General features: G+C 36.0%; 3 protein-coding genes and 1 long non-coding RNA gene across 4 annotated transcripts; 2 read left to right on the forward strand and 2 right to left on the reverse strand.

The window, feature by feature from the left end:
- The first annotated feature begins 1,259 nt into the window (after nucleotides 1-1,259).
- On the forward strand, nucleotides 1,260-5,467 carry LOC105642451 (protein TRANSPORT INHIBITOR RESPONSE 1). The gene is made up of 3 exons (XM_012227276.4): nucleotides 1,260-1,957; nucleotides 3,433-3,925; nucleotides 4,229-5,467. The coding sequence occupies exons 1-3, from the start codon at nucleotides 1,494-1,496 to the stop codon at nucleotides 5,024-5,026; spliced, it is 1,755 nt and encodes a 584-aa protein (XP_012082666.1). The 5' UTR covers nucleotides 1,260-1,493; the 3' UTR covers nucleotides 5,027-5,467.
- Nucleotides 5,468-8,659: 3,192 nt separating this feature from the next.
- Nucleotides 8,660-9,334, forward strand: LOC110010423 (uncharacterized). Its single transcript, XR_002285409.3, has 2 exons — nucleotides 8,660-8,799; nucleotides 8,935-9,334. It is a non-coding gene; the product is annotated as an uncharacterized LOC110010423 (long non-coding RNA).
- Nucleotides 9,335-9,415: 81 nt separating this feature from the next.
- LOC105642453 (uncharacterized) lies at nucleotides 9,416-11,775 on the reverse strand. Its single transcript, XM_012227278.4, has 3 exons — nucleotides 11,452-11,775; nucleotides 10,389-10,498; nucleotides 9,416-9,989 (listed from the first exon to the last, which is right to left on the reverse strand). The coding sequence occupies exons 1-3, from the start codon at nucleotides 11,624-11,626 to the stop codon at nucleotides 9,705-9,707; spliced, it is 570 nt and encodes a 189-aa protein (XP_012082668.3). The 5' UTR covers nucleotides 11,627-11,775; the 3' UTR covers nucleotides 9,416-9,704.
- A 2,834-nt stretch (nucleotides 11,776-14,609) lies between these two features.
- LOC149496470 (uncharacterized) lies at nucleotides 14,610-16,981 on the reverse strand. The gene is made up of 3 exons (XM_089720962.1): nucleotides 16,646-16,981; nucleotides 15,583-15,692; nucleotides 14,610-15,149 (listed from the first exon to the last, which is right to left on the reverse strand). The coding sequence occupies exons 1-3, from the start codon at nucleotides 16,821-16,823 to the stop codon at nucleotides 14,865-14,867; spliced, it is 573 nt and encodes a 190-aa protein (XP_089577088.1). The 5' UTR covers nucleotides 16,824-16,981; the 3' UTR covers nucleotides 14,610-14,864.
- Between the last annotated feature and the right edge of the window lie 981 nt (nucleotides 16,982-17,962).

Below are 17,962 nucleotides of genomic sequence, written 5' to 3' on the forward strand. Positions count from 1 at the left end.
CCATTAATATTAAACTCGTTAATACCTAAATTTCTGAGCTTGAAATCAAAATTAATCTAATTTCCTATACTCGAGTACAGACAAACCTTTACGGTTACCATCGACAGGGACGCTTGTCAACCGACGGCTCTGATCTTTCCTTTTTCTGACTTCAAATCTCAGCCGTTCAGTTCTTAAACAAATCAGCTTTTCGACATAACAAGGACAGGTCTATGGACTCCATGCTGAGACAGCGCCAACCCATAATACCATGTCCTTTTCATGCACTGACAATAGTGCCCTTCATTTTTATGGAACCCGGAGTATACTGTGTCAACAGATAAGGGTTGTTTTCGTCATTTTACTACACCCAAAAACAGGGAATCAATAGTTTTATGTGTTGCTACGTACGGTGCACCTGAGGTAATTATAGACACTTCTTTTTACCTTTCACAGCAATTAAAAGGAAATTTAATTACTATCCCTCCAAAAAACAGGGGAAGAAGAGGAAAAAATAATAAAAATAAAAGAAGTTTGCTATTACGAGCAGTTCGTACACTGTCAAAAATCGTTCTCATCTGACGGTCTTGATTAAGATGCAACGTGCACTCGTTTGTACTTTGATTAATATTTACTGTAACATTTATTTTTACTTTTAGTCCCTGTTGAGAATAAATCAGGGCCGTTGGAACCGAATAAGTGTGTTTCATCAGTTCGGGTCAATAATAGTGCATTTACATTGTACCTATTGGGGGAGAGACTGACTTACGGAGTGAAAGAGTCAAATATGATTGGACGGTCATGATGTCATCATATGCAAAAAAATTTCACATCAGATCATTCCTCATTATTTTAACTTTTTCTCCTCTCTCTTACTGTGGTCCCCCTGATATCCCGATTCCTCAGATCCAGCCGTGCAACGCGAATCATGAGATTCCCTCTCCACCATTTCTCTGTACACATCATCGCACTTTATAATCGCCTTACACCCCCCCTTTTTTAAACTCCCTTATGACAAAATGAAAGAGAAAATAAAAAAGCCTATCAATTCAGCGATACGAGAAATTGAAATTCTCTCCACGTCTGCCAGTGGCTCCACGCTCTATTACACACACCCGTTTTCTGCGGCTCCGCTTCGTCTCCAACGGATAAGATCCCTTTCTCCACCGTCTATCCAACGGTCAAGGTTTACCTAAATCCACGTTTCGCAATCACTGGAGGCAGTCTTACTGTTTAACCCTAGTTAAAATCTAACCGCACCGGTTACACAACATAAAAAACTCTCCTTATCCTCTCTTTTATCTCTCTCGGTCTCACTTTCTCTCTCTATCTCACTTATTTCACACATTCTCTCTCTACAGCACCTATAAGCTCCTTAGTTGATGGCCTTTCAGATCTAGCAACAATAACAATCGGAGTTCTCTCTGTCTCTTCCTCTCTCTAATATCCGTGTAGCTGAATCGCGGAAGAACAGAAGAAACGACGTCATTTCGGATTCATAACAATTGGCATTAATGTTGAGAATGACGAGCTCGTTCCCTGAGGAGGTTCTGGAGCACGTGTTCTCCTTCATACAGCACGACAAGGACAGAAACGCGATATCCATGGTGTGCAAGTCGTGGTACGAGATAGAGAGGTGGTGTAGGAGGAGGATTTTTGTTGGCAACTGTTATGCTGTGAGTCCATCAATGGTGATACGGAGGTTTCCGGAAGTGAGATCGATAGAGCTTAAAGGAAAGCCTCACTTTGCTGACTTCAATCTGGTGCCTGATGGTTGGGGTGGTTATGTTTACCCGTGGATCGCGGCTATGGCCTCTGCTTACCCTTGGCTTGAAGAGATCAGGTTGAAGAGGATGGTGGTTACAGACGAGACCTTGGAGCTGATTGCTAAGTCCTTTAAGAATTTTAAGGTTTTGGTGCTTTCTTCGTGTGAGGGTTTCTCTACTGATGGACTTGCTGCCATTGCTGCCAATTGCAGGTTTTGATCTTTGCTCTCCTTTTTTTTTTTTGCAGTTATTTTAAAATCATTTTTCCGGGTTATCTACGGCCGGTGAAGAAATGTGGGTTTGGGAAGGGAAGGGGGTGAGAGTTTTTGTTTTGTTTGGGGGAGAGCGAGTTTTGATGTGAAGTGAAAGGTGAAAATTTTCTTTCTCACCTTTTGTTGTGGCGAGTTATAAAGAGCAATTAGGCCCGAGTTCAATAAGGTTGAGATAGCATCTCTACTGCGGAGGTGGCTCTGTGTCTAGGTATCAAATTATGAAACTTGGTTACAAGTGGACTTCAATTCCTTGGATTTTTCTACTACAACTCTGCATATAAGCAAAGACTTTTGCATATCGGGGATTTTGCTATTTGTTTTAATTTGGCAACGTTATATTTGCTATACATCGTTGTATTTGTGTGTGATGGTGGTGAATGTGTGTAAAGATCTTTCCTCTCCTTTGTTTCTTCTTCAGACAGTTTCCAGTTTGGAAATTGAGAGACTTGCCTTGTTTTCCTCCCTCATTTAATGCACCTTTGTGCGTGTCCGTGTGTGTGCGCGAGAAGCCGGGGTCGGGCAATGACGGGGACGCACACGAGACTCTGTCTGAGGAATTTAAACTCAAGAGCAGTTTCAATCGATGCGTTTGTGATACTTTTTCATGTTTTGTTTTTGAACAAGATTTTGATGCGATACTCAGATTTAGTTTCTTGGATTTTGAAATTGGAACCCTGCAATGAAAAATCTGTTTCTGTTTTGGTCATCTTCTCTTTTTTTTGTTTATCTTTGCTAGATCTGGGATGTGCATTTCTTTGAATCACTAATAATTTGGAAAATCTATTCAAGTTGCTTTTTCATATGCCAGTTTGTTTCTTGCGGTTGAGCATGATGTGAGAATTTTTCTAGATTTTTGGATGCCTGCTTCTTGTGCAATGCAGGTTCCTTTTGGATTCCTCGACTAGATTCTCGTTACATTACTTTATGTTGCTATACTAAGAAATTGTGAATCTTTTATGTTTTGCCTTTTTTGATGTCTATTTACAAAGTAATGAAGATTTAAATGTAATTTTATTGTGAAGTTTTCTTTTTTTCTTTTAAAGGATTTGGCAGAGAACGGCATTTTTAATGTGCTTTCATACGTGAATTCTGGATCTGTTGATTGAGAAGATTTTTTCCTTAATGTGGTTATTTTGTCTGGCTCATAGATCCTACAAGTGAAGGGTGTTTGTCTTCTTTTCTGGGAAGTAGCATATGCATAGAGGAAAGTAGCTTTAACAATGCAGTCTGGTCATTTTCGATGATTGAATCACTGGACCACAAATTTTATCACAAATTTCAGTTTTGCTCACTTTTTTTCTTTCACTATCAGGCTAAATTTAGCGGGATAAATTTATGGCAACTTTTGTGTTTGAATTTTAGAATATTCCAGTGTCTTGGACCTTGTTCTTATTAGTTAAGCAACTTGCCTGTAGGAATCTAAGGGAGCTGGATTTGCGGGAGAGTGAGGTGGACGATCCTAGTGGGCATTGGTTAAGCCACTTTCCAGACTCTTTTACGTCACTGGTCTCTCTTAACATTTCCTGCTTAGTTTCTGAGGTGAGTTTCTCGGCCTTGGAGCGTCTGGTGGGTCGGTGCCCCAATCTGAGGACTCTTCGGCTCAACCGTACCGTGCCTCTTGACAGGCTTGCAAACATACTTTCTAGGGCACCCCAGCTAGTTGAGTTGGGCACAGGAACCTACTCATCTGAGCTGCGGCCTGATGTCTTCTCAAGCCTATCTGGAGCTTTTTCTGGGTGCAAGGAATTGAAAAGTTTATCTGGATTTTGGGATGTGGTTCCAGGTTACCTTCCAGCAATTTATCCTATTTGCTCTGGCCTAACATCGTTGAACTTGAGCTATGCTACTATCCAAAGCCCTGATGTCATTAAACTTGTCAGTCAATGTCAGAGTTTGCAGCGGTTGTGGGTGAGTTTATCTTTGTAACTCTAGTTTTAGATTCCATTAGGATTCGATTTGTGAGTTCCTCTTTTCTTTTATTCATGCCAGTTGATGGCACAAATTAAAATTCTTGGGAAGTTTATGAATCCATTTGAATGTTATCGTCAGAAGTTAGATTTTATTTTTTACCATTTATAATTGTGTGCTGGAAGCACATCAGGAGTGGATGTAGAAACATTTTCAAGTTATCAAATTTGGATATTGTTTTGGATTTTACTTTCAAATTTATGTTAGCTCTTGTTCTTAATCTAATAAAGTACGTGAATGCAGGTGCTGGATTACATCGAAGATATTGGACTTGAAGCTCTTGCAACATTTTGCAAGGACCTGCGAGAATTGAGGGTTTTCCCATCTGAGCCATTTGCTGTGGAACCAAATGTATCCTTGACAGAGCAGGGCCTTGTCTCTGTTTCTGAGGGTTGCCCTAAACTCCAATCTGTTCTGTACTTTTGCCATCAAATGACCAATGATGCCTTGATAACAGTTGCTAGGAATCGTCCAAACATGACTCGCTTTCGGCTTTGTATTATGGAACCACGTACCCCTGATTACACAACCCTTCAGCCACTAGATGATGGTTTTGGAGCCATTGTTCAACACTGCAAGGATCTCCAGCGCCTTTCCCTGTCAGGTCTCCTCACTGACCGTGTTTTTGAGTACATTGGAACTTATGCCAAAAAGTTAGAAATGCTCTCTGTAGCCTTTGCCGGAGATAGTGATTTGGGGCTCCATCATGTGATGTCTGGATGTGAAAACCTACGCAAACTAGAGATTCGAGATTGTCCATTTGGGGACAAGGCTCTTTTGGCCAATGCTGCAAAGCTGGAGACAATGCGATCCCTTTGGATGTCTTCTTGCTCGGTGAGTTACGGAGCATGTAAATTGCTAGGTCAGAAGATGCCTAGGCTCAATGTTGAAGTTATTGATGAGAGGGGACCTCCAGATTCAAGGCCAGAAAGTTGTCCAGTTGAGAAGCTTTACATCTATAGGACTGTCGCTGGGCCTAGATTCGACATGCCTGGTTTTGTTTGGACAATGGATGAAGATTCTGCATTGAGGCTTTCTTGAAAGGCGACGGGCTTTACCTCTTGTGCATCTGGCCCCTTGCCTGTGATGAATGGATGCAGCAGGGTACATGCTCCATATGCTACTCAATTGTTGCATATTTAATTTTCTGTAGCTTGATATGATTGCAGACCGATTGATCTGGGAACAAGATCTGGAGGGTATACTGAGGCTTGAGAGGTCAATTGCCATCCATTTTTACACTTGGCTGAGCCATTGGTTACCAATTACTGGTTAATAAAGAGGGGGAAACTGCAATTGTTGTAGTATGTATTGATCGGAATTGTTATTTAATTTGAGATAGTTGCCATGTATACTATTTGCAGACTTGGGGGAATTTTTATGAATTTATTTATGATTTTGGGATAGGAATTAATTTGTGGACTCCTTTTATGTCATTTTTAGGTTTACTTGAGGAATAAAATCTCAGATTCATGTGCATAAGGAGTGATATTTTACTTGCAAATTTCTTCTGCTGCTACTAGTAATGATAACAAGTATTATAGCTAGATTCTCACATTTCTTCTATCCATTTAAAGATGTGCAGACCAACTGAAAACTGTGAAATGTCAACATTGAGAGCTCTCACTTTATATGTAATCATGAAGCTCTCTCTTTATTATCTGTGCTGATGTCGCAGTCATAATTATTTCACTGATGAGGCATATGCCTGATTCCAGGTTTCTAATAATGAATCCAAAGGCAAAGAGAAAAGCTTTTCTTTTTATTAAAGTTTCAAAAGGATGCTTTTGCTTCTAAATCAATATTTCCGTGCCGTCAGGTGAAAGTTCTGAGTTTTGTAGGTTTATTTTTCAGGACATGGTTTTAATTATGCAAGCAATCCAGTTGAGTTAATTCACCACCTCCACCATGTTTCTTTTTACTCCTTTCTCCCCCCCTTGTCAGCTACTCCACTCCACTCCTGCTACAAGTGGCTGCTTTTCTCTGCCAGATGGTCGCATTTTCTTCCTGGGTTTCCCTTAATCTGAGAATTACAAATTGAAAAACCCAATTCTTGAATGTTAAGATTTAAGAAACTTGGTTAAATGTCGATATACAAAACCAAGGTCAGATGAGATAGACTTGGCAGTTGGGAAGGGGGGAACCAAGGAATTGACCTTTCTTCACCAAGATTAGCGGTACGCGTTGAAGAGAATAAGGTTTTAGATTTTACTACTATGACTATAACTACTAGCAGGTATGGTAACTTTCGCTTTGTTATTCGAATTTATTAGCCTCGACTGTTGTGCCACGTGATAGATTCCATGACATTGGTTCTTGTCCACAACTTTTTGCTTCTCTCTTTCCTACCTGATCTCCGATGCACAATACACTACTACTTTTCTTTTCCTCTTTTATAAATACCAAAAATAAAATAAAATAAAATCAGACACATAATAATACAATTCATTAAATTTGCATTAATAGACCAAATTCATATCTTGACATATAGATAACAACACATCACTTACTGCCTTCAAATACAATAATACTGACCCTCCTAAAAAAATTAAATAAGTTAGGTGAAATAAAAGAAAAGAAAAGGACCTGTGTGTGTGTGTGTGTGTGTGTGTGTACATGTGCATGTGTGAGTGGGGCAATTTATTAAAGTTACCCAACATTTTTATTGGTTTATGATGGCCACACGTTTGATGTATTTATTATACATCACAATGCATATTCTCTGTTACTATGATTCTTATTGCTGATTTCATCTCCTTTTTTTTACTGTTTTACACCTCATTATGACTCACAGTAACTGGAAATGGTACTACTATTAAGTATTACTAACTGGTAACTCTAGTGACTATACTAATACTATTCCATTGCAACATCACAACAGTAAGTAATAGATACTAATAATGGGTAATGGTCCAGTAAAAAACAGTAGTAAAAATTTGGTCTGGCCCACATCTATTGGGTGATGAAGACTTGAAAAACAGAGCCATACCATACCCTTTCATTAAGGGAATCAAATCAATGATTGTGAGATGGTGGGTTCTGGGCTACATGAATTATTATTATGGTGTCAAATGATTTTGTTACCTTCAACTTTATCTCCCTAATTATTTCAATTCAGCTTTCCCTCCCTAAACCTTGTGTTTTATGGTAAATTTGTTGCTCAACTTGGCTCCACCAACTAATTTCTGAAATGGGTGAGTTGGGTTTGATTTATTTCCTCTTCAGGCCCAACTCAAAGGTTTAGTTGAATCCCTCTGTGTAGTCCAGCCTAAGCCCATTTCGGCCCACATACAATTGAGAGTCAGACGTTGCGTAATTATCAACTTAACTTAACACAGTACTTTACCGTTGCCACCGATCATATTGATATCAAAATAAAAATTCCTTCCATTGTCGTTTCTTCCGAAACGGTCGCCGCCCTCAACTATTCCAACTGCTGAAACTCAGGGCAGGAATTAAATTAACAACAGGGGGTGATTTAGACTTGAGACGTAAAAATACGTTAGATGAATGGTCATTGTCTACGAGTCATACCATACGAATAGTCGTCGCGATGTAATGAAAGCGAAGCTTCTGTTTTTTATCAATTTTCAAATGTCGGCTTGACTCTAACCATATTAATTAGAGTAAATAAATAAATAAAACCATCTTAATGGTTCCTTTTTTCCTTCAACCTATTCATTCTGTTCCATTCCGACTACAGAGAGGGCAAAGCAAGAGGCAAACTTCAATGGGGAAAATCGTTTGCCAAGAGATAAGCGAAGGCGGCGATGGTGTGGATCTTACAGGACTTCTCATGGCGCTCGTGATTGCTTTGGTTCTCATGGTCATCTGCCGCCCAGTCCCGCGATCACCTGCTCCAACTTTGATCATGCGACGCATCGCTTAGTTACTTGTCTTGTATTATGTATTCTAGTCGTCCAACTTACTACTGCTGGTTAGCATAGCAATACGCTGATGTTGTTGTATAGTCTTCTCGGTCTTTGTTGGATCGTATTGGTCCATGGATATCCGTTTTAATTAAAACGTTCATGATCATCGACTGTAAATCAGCTCAATTGTTTTGAGTATTAAAGAGTTTCAGATTGATTTTGACAGCGTCTAGTTCAAGTTCAATATTAAGTTCCATCTGTTTAATATTTGAGTGAGTTTGAAATTGTTCACACAACTATTCAATTAATTAGAATTATAAATTTTGATATATTCTTAATTTAATAATAATAGCAATATTTAATCTAAATATTACATATTAATAGATATTGCAGAAGCTTTAATTTATATTTAATTAAATTTTATAATAATAATAATAATATATTAATTACTTTTATTTTAACAAGCAAACTTTAGTTAAACATATAAAAGGATCAAATTTAATTGTGAAAAATAATCAAATTTCAAATTATGTTTCAATCTCCGGTGTTCAAAGCAACATCAATTAATCCAGATTTGCGTCGGGTATGTTTACAAAAAGGGCAAAACGCTTACTACTTAGCGTTTAAAGAAACTCTATAATAAGAGTTTAAACTTAAGACTTTTAATTAAAGGAGAATTGATTTTTATCATTTCATCTCATCGTCTCCGTTTGTGAATTATTTATTATTTAACCAATTAAAGAAGTTAGGCCATATATACCTTTATATTAAAATTTATTGACACTATAACTTTCACATGGTTGTGAACGAAAAGCCAGAAAACTGATGTACCTAATAATTACAATGGGCTGGTGAAGTTAACTAATTGGTAGCTAAGCATCCTATTGTTCTCCTTGCACACAGATGAAACCTTGACTAGACTTTTCTCAGGAAACGTTGAGGGTCTGTTCGAATAACGCGTGAACCCAAACCAAACTTAATTTACACTTTCCGCGCTGACTTGACTAGTTGACTTAGCTTCAACTTAAGTATAATCTAATATATATTGTAGTCTTGATTTTTTGCTCTTCATTTCAGGAGATAACAAAGAAGAAGAAAAAGAAGAGGAAGAAGATCGGAGGGCGGATAAGATGGGGAAACTTGTTTGCTCTGAATTGTGTAATGACGATAATGCTTTCGATTTAAAGGGACTTCTCATGGCAGTCGTCATTGTTCTCGCCATCTTAGCCACCTGTATGCCTCCACGGCGCCGTTATGTGGCCATCTGTAGCCCCGCGCCATGTGGCCATCTGTAGCCCTCCACCACGCTATTTAGTGTTCCGGTGAGTCGTCTGAGGCTGTCTTTCTCAGCTAAAATAATGTTTCAAGCTTACCAAATGTTGTTTTTGTTTTCATTTGTACTGTTAGTTATACCATTACAATTCAGTGATTTTGCTACGAAGAGTTTAATGAACAGATAGAAGCAATGTTGTGATGAGATTTTTTCCCATTTCCTCCTTTAATTTCCTATCTCAATAGCTCTAGTGATGAGATTTCTATCTGCTTATGTAAGAAACAATTTCGTAACATGAATTCACAATTATGTGGATCTTATTGAGGAATAACTGATCCAATGTTTCATATAAACTAAGAGAATCAATATCTTTAGCATCACATCAAAATTGTTTTTCCTCACTCTCAAAAATTTTCCAACAACAACCCAGCTTGTATAATCATGTTTCGAGCAATAACACCACAATCACTCAAAACTCTAACATTCAATTGCTTTTGTTAGCTACACTAGCATCATAATAGGGGCCAAGGCACAAATTAACAAAGCATGCGCGGTTCAGAAGGCCTAACCAAATTTAATTTGAACCCTGAATTGTTTGCAAGAGATGCTCAATTCTATACTTCATGACTGGTTGACCATGCCGGGTCTTCTTGAACATCTTCTCTCTTTCAGCTTTTCTACGTGCTTCGGCCTTTTCCCTTTCTTCATTCTTTGCTTTAATAAATGCCTCCCTCTCAGTTCTTGCCTTCTCTTTCTCTTCGTGCTGCTTCTCATATAATTTTTTCAAACTGTATGAACCTTTTTTCTTGTTATTATTCTTTTTGATGATTTCACTACTTTCTCCAGTTTCATTATTATCCTGTAACCTTGAAGCAGTTAGTGACTAGTTCAAATCTTGCATGCATGTAAACCTTGACTCCTCGAGCGCATTTGGAAGACAATAACTTAATTTAAGATTTATAGCTGTAATTCTAAAGCCAGAAATATTACCTCTCCAACTATTTGACAAAATCAAACTAATTAACTATGAAAGTTGTTATAACAATCCATTTCAATTTGGAAACCAGCCCAAGACCCAGTAATCTTTAGTCATAAATCCAAATACATTATAATAATAGGATTTATTACAATCCAAATTCAAGCGGATAACAATTTCCCTGATCACATGCTTACAAATAGGATTTATGATGTTGCTAAATGTGCTATGAAAACAGAAACAATAGTTGGATATAAATGTGGACAAATTAATGTTCCATACCTCTAGGTTTGTCACAACTGAGGAGGTTTCAGTCTGCTGATTTTGTTGCCTTAGCTTTTTCTTAAACTTGCTCACGTACTTTGCATTCTTATAGAACTCTCTTTGCTTTTCTGGTAGGAAACAGAGATATTTTGCAATAAAAAAAGGTGCAACACCAACCCATATAAAATTAATTGAATAACAGAAACAAGAATTCCCTGTCACCTAACCCATTCTTGTTGAACAAAAAAGGCTTTAAACAAAGAATAAAGACATTAGAGACAGTACTTATTCTTCTTTGATTAAGAAAGAGCAGGAAATCTGGTTAATACAATATTCCACCATCCATATTGGTTGGCATGCACTAAGAGGCTAAGACCTTTGTCCCACGCTAAAAAATTGGTCTATGAGTACTTTGCTGGCGATTTTATTTGGTCATTCATTTTCTGATATAAACTTCCATAACATCTGAATCACTCTTCAAAATGAGTTCTAAGTAGAGCTATGTAAGGCTACATTTTGACAAGCTGGAAAATACATCCGTGCAAAAATCATTTAAGTACAGATTCACCCTTTCTTCCTGCCATGAAACATATAAATTCAACAAAATTTAAGCAGCAAGATGATACATTATACAAACAAATTTTCACAGTCACGTTCAAGAAAATCTGCAATTTTTATAAAGTTTTTCCCCTTAAACCAAGAAGAAACATTGCCAACTATGATTCCATTGCAGAACGAACTGTATTTGAAACGTTTCAACTAACCCAAAAGGGTCAATACCAATCATACATTTCAGCGTCACAATTTGAAATATTACTAAGATAATCCGCAGCAAACTATAAATGGAAAAAAAAAAAAAAAGTTCGAGCACCCTATTCAATTAAAGACTCAGGCAAGAAGCAAAGCTTGAAACTTGCACGCCAAATTAAGCATCCTATTCCAGCAAACTAAATTTGAGCTCAATCCAACATTCCATTTCTTACTGAAAGTACCACTGATTTTTTTAAAATCCTTATTACCAATTAGAGCAGAAAAAAAAAATGAAAAAACGAAAAATAGAAAGAGGAGAAGAATTTTATACTTATTAGAGCGGGATTGTACTTGTTTCTGGTGGATTTGGCATTAGCGAATGCTTCAAGGGAAAGAGCAGGCCCTCCTAATCTCATCATGTTCTTCTTCTTCTTCATGCTGATAGATGCTGAGCTGTTGATCTTCGTCTTGTTTTCCTCATCCTTTCCTAAGCTCCTATTCTTCATTGGTCCTAAGAAGTTATCTTAATTTTTTCGGCAATTGATCGATCAAATAAAGGAAACAGGGTCGATTTTGGAACCCTAATTTCGCCCGGTAACTAAACAAAGAGACGAGAAAGACGAGGAACGGTGAACCAACTCTCCAGGGCCCACAAATGATTTAATTTATTTTCACTGAAGTCACCTAGTCCACCACAACGACATCGTAGAGACAAATTCTGCCCCCGTATCCGACCTGTCGTTCAATGACCGGGACAAGAATGTCCTTTCTGAAATGTAAAACTGATTTCCTTCGAGACAAAAAGACGTACTCCACGTTAATCAGTTTGAAAGAAGATAGAAATTGCGCTGTAAAGGCGACCTGTCGTTTAAGACTGGGAAAAAAGGACACGTGCTATAAACATGCAAAGGTATAGATGTTCTAGTTACGTGATTTTATACGAAAGGAACAAAAAGTTTGTTGTAAAATTCTGCTATGAAACAGAGGAGTTTTTCTCAACCATTACTCCAATATCAGGATTCAAAGTATTTATAAAGTGAAATATTGTAAATTTTCAATATGAGATTAGTTTCTTCTTAAAAAAAAAAAAAAAAAAAGAGTATCGAGAAATTTAATGTATTTTAGGATTGTATATCTATATATATACAGTTTGTAACATACGTACAATATTAATTTCTTAACTTTGTACCATTTAGGATTAATTACTTCTTGTTTTGGATTTAGAAATAACAGAAAATGTATTTTTCTTCTTTCTATGTCTTTTTCGATTTTGTTTTGGTTTGTTTTAACTTGAAAAAGAAAGATTGAGGATTCAAGAAAACGAGTAGCAGAAACTATATATTGGAACCTTTTATGATGTGGAAGATTATGAATTGTCATTAATTAGGACATATTTGGAATATTACACATGAAAAATATTTTACAAAATAAAAAGACAAAAAATGCAGTTATATATTTTACATCATATAAATAATAAAGTCAATTAAAATATCTCACTTGCTCAAAACATCCATTCTACTTTGCAAATAAGCCTTGCAGAGGATTCACTTTTGCGTTGGCAAATTGCAGCATCATAGAATTTCTATTAATTATGCATTTTTCACCTTAATTTTTTGTTCAAAAATGACAAGAACCCTTTTTAAAGTTTTCCTCGCCTTAAAAGAAACTTGAATTTAGTTAATTAAATTGATTTGATTCGCAAACGGAACTGGTGTTTGTTTACTATAATTAATTTATTCGAGAATGAAATTATCAATAATTAATGGAACCCATACAATCATTTAAGTATATAATAAAAATGCTACAAAAGTGTATAATTGGACACAACCCACCTTTGACAATCAAGCATGTGAATGCAAATTAACTCATTCTAGCTCATTAATTAATTAAGCGGTCACACATATCTTGAGTTCACTTGATTCAGCTGCGGCTTTGTCCATGTTGGCTACTGATCGTTCAGCTTCTTCCTCTGTCTGGTTAGAATTGTCATCATCTTTGCACATTTGACAAGGCTCACTTGCTAGCTCTTGTGACTTTGTTTCAGGCAAAATCTCGTTCTTTTTCTTCTTGTAAATCAAGTACAATATCATCTGAGCTATTCCAAACCCGAACCCGAAAACATTTGGCGTCTGAATTATATATATACAAGCATTAATAACATATATAGATAATCATTGATTAAGAAGTTCTAATTAATTAGTGACTTACAGCAATATAATAATCTTCCACAGCAAGGCCATATCCCAACCAGGAAGCAGCACAGAGGGTCAAAAAGAATGATAATGAGAAGGGCATGTACTCTACACTCTTTGTTCTTATAACAAGCCTCTGAAATTATAAGATTAATTAATTTTCAGACATTAGCATCAATTAATTAGTACTAGAATAAGATATTATAACAAGCAAACTTTAGTTAAACATATAAAAGGATCAAATTTAATTGTGAAAAATAATCAAATTTCAAATTATGTTTCAATCTCCGGTGTTCAAAGCAACATCAATTAATCCATATTTGCGTCGAGTACGTTCACAAAAGGGACAAAACGCTTACTACTGAGCGTTTAAAGAAACTCTATAACAAAGGTTTAAACTTAAGACCTTTAATTAAAGGAGAATTGATTCTTATCATTTCATCTCATCGTCTCCGTCTGTGAATTATTTATTATTTAACCAATTAAAGAAGTTAAGCCATATATACCTTTATATTAAAATTTATTGACACTAACTTTGACATGGTTGTGAACGAAAAGCCAGAAAACTGATGTACCTAACAATTACAATGGGCTGGTGAAGTTAACTAATTGGTAGCTAAGCATCCTATTGTTCTCCCCGCATACAGATAAAACCTTGACTAGACTTTTCTCAGGAAACGTTCGAAAAACGCGTGAACCCAAACCAAGCTTAATTTACACTTCCGCGCTGACTTGACTAGTTGACTTAGCATCAACATAAGTATAATCTAATATATATTGTAGTCTTGATTTTTTGCTCTTCATTTCAGGAGATAACAAAGAAGAAGAAAAAGAAGAGGAAGAAGATCGGAGGGCGGATAAGATGGGGAAACTTGTTTGCTCTGAATTGTGTAATGACAATAATGTTTTCGATTCAAAGGGACTTCTCATGGCAGTCGTCATTGTTCTCGCCATCTTAGCCACCTGTATGCCTCCACGGCGCCGTTATGTGGCCATCTGTAGCCCTCCACCGCGCTATTTAGTGTTCCAGTGAGTCGTCTGAGGCTGTCTTTCTCAGCTAAAATAATGTTTCAAGCTTACCAAATGTTGTTTTTGTTTTCATTTGTACTGTTAGTTATACCATTTCAATTCAGTGATTTTGCTACGAAGAGTTTAATGAACAGATAGAAGCAATGTTGTGATGAGATTTTTTCCCATTTCCTCCTTTAATTTCCTATCTCAATAGCTCTAGTGATGAGATTTCTATCTGCTTATGTAAGAAACAATTTCGTAACATGAATTCACAATTATGTGGATCTTATTGAGGAATAACTGATCCAATGTTTCATATAAACTAAGAGAATCAATATCTTTAGCATCACATCAAAATTGTTTTTCCTCACTCTCAAAAATTTTCCAACAACAACCCAGCTCGTATAATCATGTTTCGAGCAATAACACCACAATCACTCACAACTCACATTCAATTGCTTTTGTTAGCTACACTAGCATCATAATAGGGGCCAAGGCACATATTAACAAAGCATGCGCGGTTCAGAAGGCCTAACAAAATTTAATTTGAACCCTGAATTGTTTGCAAGAGATGCTCAATTCTATACTTCATGACTGGTTGACCATGCCGGGTCTTCTTGAACATCTTCTCTCTTTCAGCTTTTCTACGTGCTTCAGCCTTTTCCCTTTCTTCATTCTTTGCTTTAATAAATGCCTCCCTCTCAGTTCTTGCCTTCTCTTTCTCTTCGTGCTGCTTCTCATACAATTTTTTCAAACTGTATGAACATTTTTTCTTTTTATTATTCTTTTTGATGATTTCACTACTTTCTCCAGTTTCATTATTGTCCTGTAACCTTGAAGCAGTTAGTGACTAGTTCAAATCTTGCATGCATGTAAACCTTGACTCCTTGAGCGCATTTGGAAGACAATAACTTAATTTAAGATTTACAGCTGTAATTCTAAAGCCAGAAATTTTACCTCTCCAACTATTTGACAAAATCAAACTAATTAACTATGAAAGTTGTTATAACAATCCATTTCAAATTGGAAACCAGCCCAAGACCAAGTAATCTTTAGCCATAAATCCAAGTACATAGTAATAATAGGATTTATTACAATCCAAATACATTGTAATAATAGGATTTATTACAATCCAAATTCAAGCGGAAAACAATTTCCCTGATCACATGCTTACAAATAGGATTTATGATGTTGCTAAACGTGCTATGAAAACAGAAACAATAGTTGGATATAAATGTGGACAAATTAATGTTCCATACCTCTAGGGTTGTAACAACTGAGGAGGTTTCATTCTGCTGATTTTGTTGCCTTAGCTTTTTCTTAAACTTGCTCACGTACTTTGCATTCTTATAGAACTCTCTTTGCTTTTCTGGTAGGAAACAGAGATATTTTGCAATAAAAAAAGGTGCAACACCAACCCATATAAAATTAATTGAATAACAGAAACAAGAATTCCCTGTCATCTAACCCATTCTTGTTGAACAAAAAAGGCTTTAAACAAAGAATAAAGACATTAGAGACAGTACTTATTCTTCTTTGATTAAGAAAGAGCAGGAAATCTGGTTAATACAATATTCCACCATCCATATTGGTTGGCATGCACTAAGAGGCTAAGACCTTTGTCCCACGCTAAAAAATTGGTCTATGAGTACTTTGCTGGCGATTTTATTTGGTCATTCATTTTCTGATATAAACTTCCATAACATCTGAATCACTCTTCAAAATGAGTTCTAAGTAGAGCTATGTAAGGCTACATTTTGACAAGCTGGAAAATACATCTGTGCAAAAATCATTTAAGTACAGATTCACCCTTTCTTCCTGCCATGAAACATATAAATTCAACAAAATTTAAGCAGCAAGATGATACATTATACAAACAAATTTTCACAGTCACGTTCAAGAAAATCTGCAATTTTTATAAAGTTTTTCCCCTTAAACCAAGAAGAAACATTGCCAACTATGATTCCATTGCAGAACGAACTGTATTTGAAACGTTTCAACTAACCCAAAAGGGTCAATACCAATCATACATTTCAGCGTCACAATTTGAAATATTACTAAGATAATCCGCAGCAAACTATAAATGGAAAAAAAAAAAAAAAGTTCGAGCACCCTATTCAATTAAAGACTCAGGCAAGAAGCAAAGCTTGAAACTTGCACGCCAAATTAAGCATCCTATTCCAGCAAACTAAATTTGAGCTCAATCCAACATTCCATTTCTTACTGAAAGAACCACTGATTTTTTTAAAATCCTTATTACCAATAAGAGCAGAAAAAAAAAAAGAAAAAACGAAAACTAGAAAGAGGAGAAGAATTTTATACTTATTAGAGCGGGATTGTACTTGTTTCTGGTGGATTTGGCATTAGCGAATGCTTCAAGGGAAAGAGCAGGCCCTCCTAATCTCATCATGTTCTTCTTCTTCTTCTTCATGCTGATAGATGCTGAGCTGTTGATCTTCTTCTTGTTTTCCTCATCCTTTCCTAAGCTCCGATTCTTCATTGGTCCTAAGAAGTTATCTTAATTTTTTCGGCAATTGATCGATCAAATAAAGGAAACAGGGTCGATTTTGGAACCCTAATTTCGCCCAGTAACTAAACAAAGAGACGAGAAAGACGAGGAACGGTGAACCAACTCTGCCCACAAATGATTTAATTAATTTTCACTGAAGTCACTTAGTCCACCACAACGACATCGTAGAACAAATTCTGACCCGGTATCCGACCTGTCGTTCAATGACCGGGACAAGAATGTCCTTTCAGAAATGTAAAACTGATTTCCTTCGAGACAAAAAGACGTACTCCACGTTAATCAGTTTGAAAGAAGATAGAGATTCCGCTGTAAAGGCGACCTGTCGTTTAAGACTGGGAAAAAAGGACGTGCTATAAACATGCAAAGGTATAGATGTTCTAGTTACGTGATTTTATACGAAAGGAACAAAAAGTTTGTTGTAAAATTCTGCTATGAAACAGAGGAGTTTTTCTCAACCATTACTCCAATATCAGGATTCAAAGTATTTATAAAGTGAAATATTATAAATTTTCAATATGAGATTAGTTTCTTCTTAAAAAAAAAAAAAAAAAAAAAAAAGAGTATCGAGAAATCTAATGTATTTTAGGATTGTATATCTATATAGAGTTTGTAACATACGTACAATATTAATTTCTTAACTTTGTACCATTTAGGATTAATTACTTCTTGTTTTGGATTTAGAAATAACAGAAAATGTATTTTTCTTCTTTCTATGTCTTTTTCGATTTTGTTTTGGTTTGTTTTAACTTGAAAAAGAAAGATTGAGGATTCAAGAAAACGAGTAGCAGAAACTATATATTGGAACCTTTTATGATGTGGAAGATTATGAATTGTCATTAATTAGGACATATTTGGAATATTACACATGAAAAATATTTTACAAAATAAAAAGACAAAAAATGCAGTTATATATTTTACATCATATAAATAATAAAGTCAATTAAAATATCTCACTTGCTCAAAACATCCATTCTACTTTGCAAATAAGCCTTGCAGAGGATTCACTTTTGTGTTGGCAAATTGCAGCATCATAGAATTTCTATTAATTATGCATTTTTCACCTTAATTTTTTGTTCAAAAATGACAAGAACCCTTTTTAAAGTTTTCCT

Source organism: Jatropha curcas, chromosome 5 (genome assembly GCF_041381405.1).
Source record: "Jatropha curcas cultivar XTBG-Jc1 chromosome 5, XTBG_Jcur_1.0, whole genome shotgun sequence".
NCBI classification, from domain to species: domain Eukaryota; kingdom Viridiplantae; phylum Streptophyta; class Magnoliopsida; order Malpighiales; family Euphorbiaceae; genus Jatropha; species Jatropha curcas.

Coding starts and splice junctions, on each gene's coding strand:
- LOC105642453 (XM_012227278.4), bottom strand. CDS start 11,626: ATGAAGAATAGGAGCTTAGGAAAGGATGAGGAAAACAAGACGAAGATC. Junction 10,499..11,451: donor GTACAATCCCGCTCTAATAA/GTATAAAATTCT, acceptor GTTTCCTACCAG/AAAAGCAAAGAGAGTTCTAT. Junction 9,990..10,388: donor CAGTTGTGACAAACCTAGAG/GTATGGAACATT, acceptor TCAAGGTTACAG/GATAATAATGAAACTGGAGA.
- LOC149496470 (XM_089720962.1), bottom strand. CDS start 16,823: ATGAAGAATCGGAGCTTAGGAAAGGATGAGGAAAACAAGAAGAAGATC. Junction 15,693..16,645: donor GTACAATCCCGCTCTAATAA/GTATAAAATTCT, acceptor GTTTCCTACCAG/AAAAGCAAAGAGAGTTCTAT. Junction 15,150..15,582: donor CAGTTGTTACAACCCTAGAG/GTATGGAACATT, acceptor TCAAGGTTACAG/GACAATAATGAAACTGGAGA.
- LOC105642451 (XM_012227276.4), top strand. CDS start 1,494: ATGTTGAGAATGACGAGCTCGTTCCCTGAGGAGGTTCTGGAGCACGTG. Junction 1,958..3,432: donor GCCATTGCTGCCAATTGCAG/GTTTTGATCTTT, acceptor ACTTGCCTGTAG/GAATCTAAGGGAGCTGGATT. Junction 3,926..4,228: donor AGAGTTTGCAGCGGTTGTGG/GTGAGTTTATCT, acceptor ACGTGAATGCAG/GTGCTGGATTACATCGAAGA.